The sequence below is a fragment of the Bos indicus x Bos taurus genome, chromosome 16 (genome assembly GCF_003369695.1).
Source record: "Bos indicus x Bos taurus breed Angus x Brahman F1 hybrid chromosome 16, Bos_hybrid_MaternalHap_v2.0, whole genome shotgun sequence".
Taxonomy (NCBI): domain Eukaryota; kingdom Metazoa; phylum Chordata; class Mammalia; order Artiodactyla; family Bovidae; genus Bos; species Bos indicus x Bos taurus.
In genome coordinates, this window is record NC_040091.1 from 6,597,369 (window position 1) to 6,611,853 (window position 14,485).

The following is a 14,485-nucleotide window of genomic DNA, read 5'->3' on the forward strand; positions in this document are numbered from 1 at the left end:
CCCCCTCAGTCAGTCTCTCCCATCAGGAAGCTTCCATATGCCTCTTATCCTTATTTGTCATAGGGCAGAAAAAATGAAAACTACACTCACAGAAAACTAATCAAACTGATCACATGGACCATAACCTTGTCTAACTCAATGAAAATATGAGCCATGCCATGTAGGGCCATCCAAGACAGACAGGTCATGATGGAGAGTCCTGACAAAACATGGTCCAGTGGAGAAGGGAATGGCAAACCACTTCAGTATTCTTGTCTTGAAAACCCCATGAACAGTATGAAAAGGCAAAAAAGAATACACTGAAAGAGGAACTCCCCAGATCTGTAGGTGCCCAATATGCTACTGGAGATCAGTGAAGAAATAACTCCAGAAAGAATGAAGAGACAAAGCCAAAGCAAAAACAACACCGAGTTCTGGATGTGATTGGTGATGGAAGTAAAGTCTGATGCTGTAAAGAGCAGTATTGCATAGGAACCTGGAATGTTAGGCCCATGAATCAAGGCAAATTGGAAGTGGTCAAACAGAAAATGGCAAGAGTGAACATGGACATTTTAAGAATCAGTGAAGTAAAATGGACTGGAATGGGTGAATTTAACTCAGATGACCATTATATCTACTACTGTGGGCAAGAATTCCTTAGAAGAAATGGAGTAGCCATGATAGTCAAGAAAAGAGTCCAAAATGCAGTACTGGGATGCAATCTCAAAAACGACAGCATGATCTCTGTTCATTTTCAAGGCAAACCATTCAATATCACAGTAATCCAAGTCTATGTCCTGATGAGTAAGGCTGAAGAAGCTGAAGCTGAACAGTTCTATGAAGACCTACAAGACCTTCTAGAACTAATACCCAATAAAGATGTCCTTTTCATTATAGGGGACTGGAATGCAAAAGTAGGAATTCAAGACATACCTGGAGTAACAGGCAAATTTGGCCTTGGTGTACAAAATGAAGCAGGTCAAAGGCTATCAGAGTTTTGCCAAGAGAATGAAGAACGTACTGGTCATAGCAAAGACCCTCTTCCAGCAAGAAAAGAGAAAACCATTAGATCATTCAGGTATGAGCTAAATCAAATTGTACAGTGGACATGGCAGATAGATTCAAGGGATTAGATCTGAAAGACAGAGTGCCTGAAGAATTATGGATGGAGGTTCATGGCATTGTTCAGAAGGCAGTGATAAAGACCATCCCCAAGAAAAACAAATGCAAATAGGCAAAATGCTTGTCTGAGGAGGCCTTACAATTAGCTGAAAAAAGAAGAGAAGCTAAAGGCAAAGGAGAAAAGGAAAGATATACCCATTTCAATACAGAGTTCCAAAGAATAGCAGGGAGAGATAAGGAAGCCTTCCTCGATGATCAATGCAAAGAAATAGAGGAAAAGGATAGAATGGGAAACACTAGAGATCTCGTCAAGAAAATGAGAGATACTAAGGGAATACTTCATGCAAAGATGGGCACAATAAACGACAGAAATGGTATTAACCTAACAGAAGCTGGAGATATTAAGAAGAGGTGGCAAGAATACAAAGAAGAACTATACAAAAAGATCTTCATGATCCAGATAACCATGAAGGTGTGATCACTCACCTAGAGCCAGACATCCTGGAATGCAAAGTCAAGTGGGCCTTAGGAGGCATCACTACGAACAAAGCTAGAGGTGATGGAATTCCAGTTGAGCTATTTCAAATCCTAAAAGATGATGCTGTGAAAGTGCTGCACTCAATATGCCAGCAAGTGTGGAAAACTCAGCTGTGGCCACAGGACTGGAAAGGTCAGTTTTCATTCCAATCATGCAAAGAATATTCAAACTACTACACAATTGCACTCATCTTACATGCTAACAAAGTAATGCTCAAAATTCTTCAAGCCAGGCTTCAACAGTACATGAACTGCAAACTTTCAGACGTTCAAGCTGGATTTAGAAAAGGCAGAGAAACCAGAGGTCAAATTGTCAACATCCATTGAATCCTCGAAAAAGCAAGAGAGTTCCAGAAAAATATCAACTGCTATTTTATTGACTATGCCAAAGCCTTTTACTGTGTGGGTTACAGCAAACTGGAAAATTTTTCAAGAGATGGGAATAGCAGACCATGTGACCTGCTCCTGAGAAATATGCATTAGATCAAGAAATGACAGTTAAAACTGGACATGGAACAACACAAACTGGTTCCAAATCATGAAAGGAATATGTCAAGGCTGTATATTGTCACCCTGCTTATTTTACTTACATGCAGTAAACATCATGGGAAATGCCGGGCTATATGAATCTCAAGCTTGAATCAAGATTGCCGGGAGAAATATCTATAGCCTCAGATATGCAGGTGACACCACGCTTATGGCAGAAAGGGAAGAAGAACTGAAGAGCCTCTTGATGAAAATGAAAGAGGAGAGTGAAAAAGTTGGCTTACAACTCAACATTCAGAAAACTAAGATCATGGGATCCAGTCCCATCACTTCATGGCAAATAGATGGGGAAACAATGGAAACAGTGAGAAACTTAATTTTCTTGGTCTCTAAAATCATTGCAGATGGTGACTCCAGCCATGAAATTAAAAGATGTATGGTCTTTGAAAGAAAAAATATGACCAACCTAGACAACATATTAAAAAGCTGAGACATTACTTTGCCTACAAATGTCTGTATAGTCAAAGCTACATTTTTTTCCAGTAGTCATGTGTGGATGTGAGATTTGGACTATAAAGAAAGCTGAGTGCCAAGTTATTGATGCTGTTGAACTGTGGTGTCGGAGAAGACTCTTGAGAGTCCCTTGGACTGAAAGGAGATCCAACCAGTCAATGGTAAAGGAAATCAGTCCTGAATATTTATTTGAAGGACTGATGTTGAAGCTGAAACTCCAGTACTTTGGCCACCTAATGCAAATTACTGACCTATTTAAAAAGACCCTGATGCTGGGAAAGATTGAAGGCGGGAGAGGAATGGGACAACAGAGGCTGAGATTGGTTGGATGGCATCACCGACTCAATGGACATGAGTTTGAGTAAGCTCCAGGAGTTTGTAATGGACAGGGAAGCCTGGCGTGCTGCAGTCCATTGGGTTACAAAGAGTCAGACACAACTGTATGACCGAACTGAACTGATTGTGGTGCTGGAAAAGTCTTGAGAATCCCCTCAACTACAAGGAGATCAAACCAGTAAATCCTAAAGTAAATCAACCCTGAATATTCATTTGAAGGACTGATCCTGAAGCTGATTTGAAGAGTCAACTCATTAGAAAAGACCCTGATGCTGGTAAAGACTGAGGGCAGAAGGAGATGGGGTGACAGAGGATGAGATGATTGGATGGCATCACCAAATCTATGGACATGAGTTTGAGCAAACTCCAGGAGACAGTTAAGGACAGGGAAACCTGACATACTGCAGTCCACATGGTTGCAAAGAGTCAGACATGACTGAGCGATTGATCAACATAAATGGAGCATGAGGGGTCTTAGTTCCCTGACCAGGGATTGAACTCATTCTAACCGCATTGGAAGGCAGATTCTTAACCACTAGACCACCAGGGAAGTCCCCTTTTGCTACTTTTATAACCTAAGTCTTGCTTATACAAGTTAAGAAAAAAACTAAAGATTTTTAAGTTCATAAAGACAATTTTATTAAGATTTCTAAAATTTTTTAAAGATTTTTCAGACTGGACTGCTCATTTCTCTCAAAAACTTGACAAAATTCTGGTATGCTTAATTCATTTTTATGGCCAAAATATATCTAAAGTTCCTTCTTAAATATAATGTTTAAGTTATTTCTTTGCCTCCTCACCCCTATCTCTCATATCTTTTCAAAACTCCTTTGAGGTTTTGAGACGATAGTGTTGGACTTTGTTGTTCAATCACTATTTTTTCAGTTGCATATCCTATTTTCATAGGCATCCAGAAACACACCTTTTATCATTATTGGAGGCTCTTAATCTCTGACTCCCTTTTTAGTCTGTGCACTAAATTGCTTCAGTCGTGTCCAGATGTTTGGGACCCTTTGGACTGTAGCCCACCAGGCTCTTCAGTCCATGGGGTTCTCCAGGCAGGAATACTCGAAGGGGTTGCCATGTCCTCCCTCAGGGGATCTTCCCAACCCAGGGATGGAATCCAGGTCTCTTACATCTGCTGCATTGGTTAGGAGGGTTCTTTACCACTAGCACCACCTGGGAACTTGAGCTTAGTTCTTGCCTGAACTGCTGTCTTTCTTCTAACATCCGACTGACTGTAGCAAGTACTGTTCACACATCAATATTAATTAGATGGAGATTCCCCTGGACCAGGTCTGGGAGTGGCACACAGACTCCACTCAGATGCCATTGGCTAGAACTCAATCCTGTGACCACACCTAACTTTAGGGAAGACTGAGAAAGGTAGTCCAACCATGTGCCCAAGAATAATTGGGCAACAAGTTTTGGTGGACAGTCAATATTCTTGGTCATATGTGATATATCACCCTTACTTTCTCCAAATTTGTAAACCCAATCTAAACATTCTTGAACATCATGCTTTAGCTTGCTTTTTTAATCTGTTTTTCTCTCATTGTTGCTGGGTTTTTTTTTGTTGTTGTTGTTCTTTTGTTTTGCATTATCTTTCTGGTCCTGGATATTCACATTGCCTCACTGACATTATTTATCCAATAATAGAGTCCTCCCTCAGGGTCCATGGGGAATGGGTTTCAGTCCCCTGCCTTCCCACTCTTCAGCAGAACCAAAATCTGAGGATGCTCAAGTCCCTTACATGAAATGATTTAGTATCTACATATAGCCTATGTACCCATATCCTCCTGTGTATTTTAATAATCTGATTACTTATAATATCTAATATTATACAATGTAAATTCCATGCAATTAATCATGCTTATATAATGAAACTTTGATAAAAACGCTGAAGAATGAGGTTTAGAGAGCCTCCTGATTGGTGAACATATTGATGTGCCAGGAGAGTGGTGCCCTCAGACTCCATGGAGACAGAAGCTCTTATGCTTACGACTCTTCCAGACTTGCCCAGAGTACCTTTTCATCTGCTGTTCATTTGCACTCTTTATATTCAAATGATAGTCCTTAAATATAGCACTTTTGTGAGTTCTGTGAGCATTCTGGGAAATTACTGAAATTGTGGGAGTTGTGGGAAACCCCAGATTTCCATCTCTGCTTGACTCCCATACCATGTTTCTGATGCCTGCTGCATCAATTTTGTTGGATGGACAAGAGGTGCTTAGTATACGTACTCAGCACGTCTGTCAAGAGGTCCTGATTTGGATGATAAACTAACCTATCATTCTATTTCTGAGGTAAGGACCATGTGTATCTTAGTGCAGGAGGGTAGTAACTGCCTTGAAGACCTTGCATTCTTCTTTAAGATAAGGAATGGGGTTTCCCACACCCCAAACTCCTTCAGCATGAACTTGCCTTGGGCTGACTCAAAGGTGTTAGGGGATGTGGGCCTGAGGTTGCCTTGAGTCCTCATAAGCAAGATGAACCCATGGAGTGTCCAGAAAATGCAACCCCTCTAAGCTGGCACTGAGACTGGAACAGACGTGTATGTGTGTGTGTGTGTCTATGCACATGCACTTGTCTGTGTGCATGTGAGTGTGGGGGTGTGGGAGGAACCGACTCTTTCCAGTAAGAAGAGTGGAAATGCAAAGAAATGCTCTGTATTACTGGAACTGCCTCCTTCTTGTGTGCAATACGAAGAAGTAAAAGAAAGAGAGATTGACTTAAAGCCACTGATGACTCAGGGTCCTCTGTCACTTCGGTTCCTAAGCACACACTTCAATGAGAAGGTCTAATAGGAACCCTGTTCTGAAAGAGATACAGATTCAGAGCTGGTAGGCCACCCCTGAGACTCTTTCCTAGTGAAAGCTCTAAGCAGGATACACAAAACTCTAGCAACACTTTGAAGATGCTTGTATTTTACTGTGAGGATTTTCTGTACTTGAATTCCAAAGGTCACTCCCTGGGCAAGCAACTTTGTGAGAGGAAAGGCAGAGTTAGCTCGACCAGGACATGAGAATTTGGAAAGAAGATTTGAGGGCTGTTAGTGAAGTAGAGTAGGGGTAGGGAGAAAGAGGGAGGAAAAGAGTGGAAAAAGAAGAGAAGATGTTGTGTCATACCCTGTAAAGAAGGTCAAGTAGGGTGAATGGTAGGAAAAGCCACTAGATTTGGGGTTACAGTATTACTATGTGTCGGGTCTGGGCAGAATCTGCTAAGTTGAACTGTGCTATCAGCTCATTCCGTATGGGACTGGCTGGACACAGTAAAGAAAACACAATTTATGCCAGAAAAAAAATGCCTTCTTCCAGCAAAACCATGTGTTCACGATAGCAAACCAAGTGGAAGAGATAGATAAGACCAAGGATATTAAAGTGTCTAGGATCTCTGATTTGGATGTCTGAGATATCTTTTAGGTATTTTTAGGTAAGTGTCAATCCCTTGGATGAAAAAATCCCCTGGAGAAGAAAATGGAACCCACTCCAGTATTCTTGCCTGGAAAATCCCATGAGCAGAGGAGCGTAGTGGGCTGCAGTCCAAGGGGTTGTGAGAGTCAGACATGACTTAGCAACTAAACAACAACAAAGTTTTAGATGAGTGGATGTTAGGAAAACACAAAATCATTGCTGAAACTTTAACTGAATCCAGAATTATACCAAGAAACAAGTATGCCTGAAAAAAACATTAATACAGTATATGTTTGTACTAGAAGAAATCACAGAATATTTATTATTATATTTTGTAAAACACAATAGTCAGAAGACATGCTAAAGTCAGAGAACTTTGTGTAACACAAACTTTCAGTTTTTTTCCACCTTCAAACCTCCATTAAAGAACTGAAGTGAGAAGAGAGGGGTGTTGAGGTAACCTCAAGTTGTTTGTTTCTTGCCTCTTCATACAAATGTTATAAACTTTATGCAACAAACTTTCTTTACATGTAGACAACCACTGTAAGTAGAAAAAGATTTATTCATTTGTTCAATAAAATTTCATTGGCTGTGTGCTAGGCATTTGGCACAACTTAAGAACCACATGCAGAGTACATCATGAGAAACCCTGGGCTGGAGGAAGCACAAGTTGGAATCAAGATTGCCGGGAGAAATATCAATAACCTCAGATATGCAGAGGACACCACCCTTATGGCAGAAAGTGAAGAAGAACTAAAGAGCCTGTTGATGAAAGTGAAAGAAGAGAGTGAAAAAGTTGGCTTAAAGCTCAACATTCAGAAAGCTAAGATCATGGCATCCAGTCCCATCACTTCATGGGAAATAGATAGGGAAATAGTGGAAACAGTGGCTGACTTTATTTTTCTGGGCTCCAAAATCACTGCAGATGGTGATTCAAGCCATGAAATTAAAAGATGCTTCCTCCTTGGAAGGAAAGTTATGACTAACCTAGACAGCATATTCAAAAGCAGAAACATTACTTTGCCAGCAAAGGTCCATCTAATGAAGGCTGTTGTTTTCCCAGTGGTCATGTGTGGATGTGAGAGTTGGACTATAAAGAAAGCTGAGTGCTGAAGAATTGATGCTTTTGAACTGTGGTGTTGGAGAAAACTCTTGAGAGTCCTTGGACTGCAAGGAGATCCAACCAGTCCATTCTGAAGGAGATAAGTCCTGGGTGTTCATTGGATGGACTGATGTTGAAGCTGAAACTCCAGTACTTTGGCCACCTGATGTGAACAGCTGACTTATTTGAAAAGACCCTGATGGGGAAAGATTGAGGGCAGGAGGAGAATGGGACGACAGAGGATGAGATGGTTGGATGGCATCACCGACTCGATGGACATGGGTTTGGGTGGACTCCAGGAGCTGGTGATGGACAGGGAGGCCTGGCTCGCTGTGGTTCATGGGGTCACAAAGATTCGGACATGACTGAGCGACTAAACTGAGCTGAACTGAACTGAAGAACCACATGTGGCCCCAGGTTCATAGGAAACCTTACCTATTTCTGTAGTAAGACAGCTCATTTGGAGCCCCTATCTAGATGGTTCAAATAAGCCTTGTTGACTCCAAGGCTAATAAGTCAGTGACTGCATTGTGATGTAATGGGCACAGATACCAATGGGGCACAACTTCCATATCCTCCCTTCTCCCTACATTTCAAGTCAGGATGTCGTTATACTCTGGACAGTCTTCTCAACTAGTAGATATGATAGATGTGGTGGAGTAACTCCTCTTTCTTCCTGACAGGATTGATGCTGAGCCCAGCCTTATCTGTCAGTCCAGGGAAAGCCCAAGGGTCTAGTTCTCTAGTACCATCATTACAACAAGCAGCAGCTGCTGCCCTGTTTATCTCCAAGACCCCCTCTATCAACAGTATGCCCTCCCACCTATTCCTAAAAAGATCAACCCAGAGCCATCCCTTCCCCTGAGATCTCTCAAATTTGCTGCATTGGAGACTGGAGGCCTCTTCCATTGCCTCAGAGAGTGAGAGCTGATGTTTTCATTTGCTTTTCTATGTCTGTCTTTCCTGGTAAGGGGAAGCTGGCAAAAAGAGAAAGAAGCATCTTTGAGGTGACCACTTAAGTACAAGGTGAAGTTTCATCCTTAAGAAATTTGTTCCAGTCTTACACAAACATTTGCTCTTAGGCCTTTGCTTATTAATGGGTAATAATAGCAATAGAATTTTTCAAAAGAAACCCTCATACACCATTATACACACAAACACATGCTTTTTCACATTTTTTTTTTTACTTTGGTAAAAGTCATATAAAATAAAATGTGCTATTTTAAGCATATTTAACTGTACAGTTCAGAGACACTAAGTACATTCATGTTGTTCTGCAACACTCACCATCATCCATCTCTGGGATTTTTCACCTTCCTAAACTGAACCTCTATCTCCTTTAAAAACTAACTCCCCATACCTCTCTTACCCCTACTCCCTGACTCCTGGCATCTACCAGAGTCCTTTCTGACTCTGAATTTGAAATTCTAGGTACCTCATGTAAGTGGATTCAAACAGTGTTTTTTGCACCTACTATATGCTGGAATCCTTTTTTTAAGATTAACAAATATATGTCCTGAAAACACATTGTACCTTCCTTTTATTTCCCCTTGTGCTTTACAGTAGGTTCTCATTAGTTATCTATTTTATAATAGTATCAATAGTATATATATATATATATATATATATATATATATGTTAATCCCAGTCTCCCATTTCATCCCACCCCCACTTTAACCCTCAGTGTCCATGTATTTGTTCTTTATATTGTTGTCTCTATTCCTGCCCTGCAAATAGGTTCATCTATCCCTTTTTTCTACATTCCACATATATGCCTTAATATATGATATTTGTTTTTTTCTTTCTGGTTTGAACACACTTTTGGGGGTCATTTACAGAATTTTAGCTACAGTTTGGTATGGCTCAGTCAATTGAGTTCAGTAAATCAGTCGTGTCCAACTATTTGCCACCCCATGGATTACAGAACACCAGGCTTCCCTGTCCAACACCAACTCCTAAAGATTGCTCAAACTCATGTCCATTAAGTCAGTGATGCGATCCAACCATCTCATCCTCTGTTATCTCCTTCTCCTCCTGCCTTCAATCTTTCCCAGCATCAGGGTTTTTTCAAATGGGTCAGTTCTTCGCCACAGGTGGCCAAAGTATTGAAGCTTCAGCTTCAGCATCCATACTTCCAATGAATATTCAGGACTGATTTCCTTTAGAATTGATCAGTTTGATCACCTTGCAGTCCAAGGGACTCTCAAGAGTCCTTTCCAGCACCACAATTCAAAAGCATCAGTTCTTCAACCCTCAGCCTTCTTTATGGTCCAACACTCACATCCATGCATGACTACTAGAAAAACCATAGATTGCACTATACGGACTTTTGTTGGCAAAGTAATGTCTTTGCATCTATGTTTGTCATAGCTTTTCTTCCAAGGAGCAAGCGTTTTTTCATTTCATGGCTTTAATTTCACTTTTATCAAGAGGCTCTTTAGTTCTTCTTTGCTTTCTGCCATAAGGGTGGTATCATCTGCATATCTGAGGTTATTGATATTTCTTGTGGCAATCTTGATTCCAGCTTGTGCTTCATCCAGCCTAGCATTTCACATGATGTACTCTGCATATAAGTTAAATAAGCAGGGTGACAATATAAAGCCTTGACATACTCCTTTCCCAATTTGGAACCTGTCTGTTGTTCCATCAGTTCAGTTCAGTTCAGTTCAGTCACTCAGTCGTGTCCGACTCTTTGAGATGCCATGAATCACAGCATACCAGGCTTCCCTGTCCATTACCAACCCCCGGAGTTTACTCAAACTCATGTCCATCGAGTTGGTGATGCCATCCAGCCATCTCATCCTCTGTCATCCCCTTCTCCTCCTGCCCCCAATCCCTCCCAGCATCAGAGTCTTTTCCAATGAGTCAACTCTTCGCATGAGGTGGCCAAAGTATTGGAGTTTCAGCTTCAGCATCAGTCCTTCCAAAGAACACCCAGGACTGATCTCCTTTAGAATGGACTGGTTGGATCTCCTTGCAGTCTAAGGGACTCTCAAGAGTCTTCTCCAATACTACAGTTCAAAAGCATCAATTCTTCAGCACTCAGCTTTCTTCACAGTCCAACTCTCACATCCATACATGACCACAGGAAAAACCATAGCCTTGACTAGCCAGACCTTTGTTGGCAAAGTAATGTCTCTGATTTTCAATATGCTATCTAGGTTGGTCATAACTTACCTTCCAAGGAGTAAGCATCTTTTAATTTAATGGCTGCAATCACCATCTGCAGTGATTTTGGAGCCCTCCAAAATAAGGTCTGACACTGTTTCCATTGTTTCCCCATATATTTCCCATGAAGTGATGGGACCAGATACCATGATCTTCGTTTTCTGAATGTTGAGCTTTAAGCTAACTTTTTTTTTTTAACTTTGCAATATTGTATTGGTTTTGCCATATATCAACATGAATCCACCACAGGTATACACGTGTTCCCCATCCTGAACCCTCCTCCCTCCTCCCTCCCTGTACCATCCCTCTGGGTCATCCAAATGCACCAGCCCCAAGCATCCAGTATCGTGCATCGAACCTGGATTGGCGATTCGGTTTTCACTATCTGTTTCTAACTATTACTTCTTGATCGGCATACAGATTTCTCAGGAGGCAGGTAAAGTGGTCTGGTATTTCTATCTCTTGAAGAATTTTGCACAGTTCTTTGTGATCCACACAAAGACTTTGGCGTAGTCAGTAAAGCAGAAGTAGATGTTTTTCTGGAACTCTCTTGCTTTTTCTGTGATCAATCATATGTTGGCAATTTGATCTCTGGTTCCTCTGCCTTTTCTAAATCCAGCTTGGACATTTGGAGGCTCTTGGTTCATGTACTGTTGAAGCCTCTCTTGGCAAATTTTGAGCATTATTTGACTAGAGTGTGAGATGAGTGCAATTGTGCAGTAGTTTGAACATTCTTTGGCATTGCCTTTCTTTGGAATTTGGATGAAAACTGACCTTTTCAGTCCTGTGGCCACTGCTGAGTTTTCCACATTTGCAAATTTGCTGGTATATTGAGTGCAGCATCATCTCTTAAGATTTGAAATAGCTCAACTGAAATTCCATCGTCTGCACTAGCTTTGCTTGTAGTGATGCTTCCAGGGTCTGCTTTACTTCATATTTCAGGATGTCTGGCTCTAGGTAAGCGATCACACCATCATGGTTATCTGGGTCATTAAGATCTTTTTGTATAGTTCTGTGTATTTTTACCACTTCTTCTTAATATCTTCTTCTTCTGCTAGGTCCCTACCATTTCTGTCTTTTATGACAGAGAAAATGTATGGCTGGCACACCTTGAAAGGCACGTTGACAAATTAAAACTCAAATGACAGAAAGCTAGAATCCACTGGTTGTGATCACTCCTACTTGCCTGTGTTCTGTGTCCTCACATATGAGAATATTCAAAAGCTGATATTCTGGATATTATAGTACATTATGTGGCTTTGGGGATTTTTCCAAATTTGATGAAATAATGATATTTTGTTTGTTATTTTTATTAACATTATTTCAAATCCTGTTAAGAAATATGTACAAAAGGTAAATAAATGTTTAATGTATGAAAGGATCCAGCTTTCTTAACTGTTGGGTATTTTAATGAAGAAAACATGGTTATGAAAGGGGCTTCCCAGGTGGCTCAATGGTAAAGAATCCTGCCAATGCAGGAGATGTGGGTTCGCTTCCTGGGTTGGGAAGATCCCCTAGAGAGGGAAATGGAAACCCACTCCTGTACTCTTGCCTGGGTAATCCCATGGACAGAGGAGCCCAGTGCACTCCAGTCCACAGGGATTGAAAAAGAGTCAGACATGACTGAGCATGCATGCACAGCTCTTCTGTCCATGGGAGTTTCCAGGCAAGAGTACTGGAGTGGGGTGCCATCGCCTTCTCCGAAAGGGACATTAACAATACAATTAAAGGTGAAGTCATGGTGCATTCACAGCTAAGAACCACATGACAAAAATTACTTTCTTCACATTTGTTAGAATTTAACTAAGCAGAAAAGCATAAGATAGAGGATACTCACAAATTATTATTTTTCAAATTTCTGAACAGAAAGAAAGAGAACGAGGTTCTAACTTGGCCTTCATATTCCGACTGCCTTTTGCTGCTGGAAGGGTGTTCAGTATCAGCATGTTGGACACACTTCTTTATCAGGTACTCAGTGTTTCTTTCCTGTTGCTCTCTGAAGCATTTATTTTCTATTTTGTTTAGATCCTATCAAACGAATGATACAACTAGTGTTTCTCATGTACTGTCAACTTAAATTGGCTCTGAAAGTAACCCGATATTTTATTTCATGTATTTAATGAATGATCTAAATGTGCCTATGAAAGACATCATAAGAAAAAAATTATTTTTCAGAATACTATATGAAATGATATTAGGCATTCTTTGACACCAGTGTCCTACAATGTTTCATGTGACATTTGAATGCATTTGCATATTCCTTTACATATATAACTAAACTATAAATAAGAGTTAAGAAAAAATTACTAGGTTAAGAAAAAGACACCTTTCTTTCTAATGCACATTTTTTAAAAATGATACCAAATAATGTCAGTAAACTGTCAAATCAAGGACATTTTCAACATCTGATAATTTTGCCTACTTTAGAAACATGTAAGGAAAATTTTACAACCTCTAAGAACCATTCAGTTTGTTTCTGAATGCCAGAGTTTCACATTGTCATTTCATCATTGCTAAGTTCACAGGATTTTATTTTATACAAATACACTAATTTTTTAACTGTGCCAAAAGCTGAACAGCAGCAATATTTCATATTATTTGATTCAAGTATTCAGATAATTTCTAAATATATCTGTTAAGGAAACAAAAAGATATTCATAGGGCTTTAAACAAAAATCAACAACAAAAAAAATAGTTGAAATATTTGATTGTAAATTTTAGTCATTACAAACTTTTAAAAAATATTCTCTTTTGTTCAGCTTATAGTTTTTTGTTATTAAAAATATAGAATTGTTTTCCTAATGTCCAATACCATGCATAAAATTTAAACATATCACAATATCCTAGAAAATAATAATTTCTCATATTTTTTGAGGACAGCTTAACTGTACATGTGTATTTAGCACACTAACAAGATCGATTTTTATTTCTTTTTTTAATGGAGGCTTAATGATTGGAGAAGGAAATGGCTCCAAACCCACTCCAGTATTCTTGCCTGGAGAATCCCAGGGACAGAGGAGTCTAGCAGGCTATAGTTCATGGGGTCACAAGAGTCAGACACCACTTAGCGACTAAACCACCACCACCTAAAGTGGGCTTCCTTGGTGGCTCAGACTGTTAAGAATCTGCCTGCTAATGCAGGAGACCCAGGTTTAATTCTTGGGTCAGAAAGACCCCCTAGAGAAGGGAATGGCAATCCACTTCAGTATCCTTGCCTGGAGAATTCCACGGACCAAGGGGGTCAGACACAACTGAGTGACTAACACTTTCACTTTCAGTGATATGATAGTGCTTCCCTGGTGGCTCAGTGGTAAAGAATCTGCCTGCCAATGCTGAAAACGCAGGTTCAATCCCTGGGCCGGGAACGTCCCCTGAGAAGGAAGTGGCAACCCACTCCAGTATTCTTGCCTGGGAAATCCCATGGGCAGAGGAGCCTGGCTGACTAAAGTTCATCAGGTTGCAAAAGAGTCCGGCGTGACTTTAGTCACTAAACAACAGCAACGCCATGATAACCTTTAACATAACCTTTAAGATGTGATAACATATTCACACTCTAAGCTATTCTGTTTTTCATATACACGATAATACATATTTTATTTCTGTTGCAGTCATTTGTGAAGGACTATATGATTTCTATCACCAGACTTCTGTTGGGATTGGACACTACACCAGGATCGGGATTTCTTTGCTCTGTAAGTTACTACTGTCTGAAGTGGAAGATGATTCTTGTGGGCAGTTCTTAAATCCATCTATCATGCTCTTTGGCTGACTCTTCTATATCATTTATTTATTTATTTTTCTAACAAGTGCTCAAAGAATAGTATCCTGG

The 14,485-nt window shown here is 40.2% G+C and overlaps 1 protein-coding gene across 11 annotated transcripts in view; it reads left to right on the top strand.

Annotated features, from left to right (window-relative positions):
• The window catches only part of KCNT2 (potassium sodium-activated channel subfamily T member 2), a 433,505-nt gene that overhangs the window by 372,561 nt on the left and 46,459 nt on the right, over window positions 1-14,485 (top strand). For all 11 annotated transcript variants that reach the window (XM_027564397.1, XM_027564399.1, XM_027564402.1 and 8 more), the window contains 2 exons: window positions 12,523-12,624; window positions 14,265-14,348. In XM_027564397.1, the coding sequence (XP_027420198.1) occupies window positions 12,523-12,624; window positions 14,265-14,348 (186 nt within the window). The remainder of the gene's footprint in view (window positions 1-12,522; window positions 12,625-14,264; window positions 14,349-14,485) is intronic.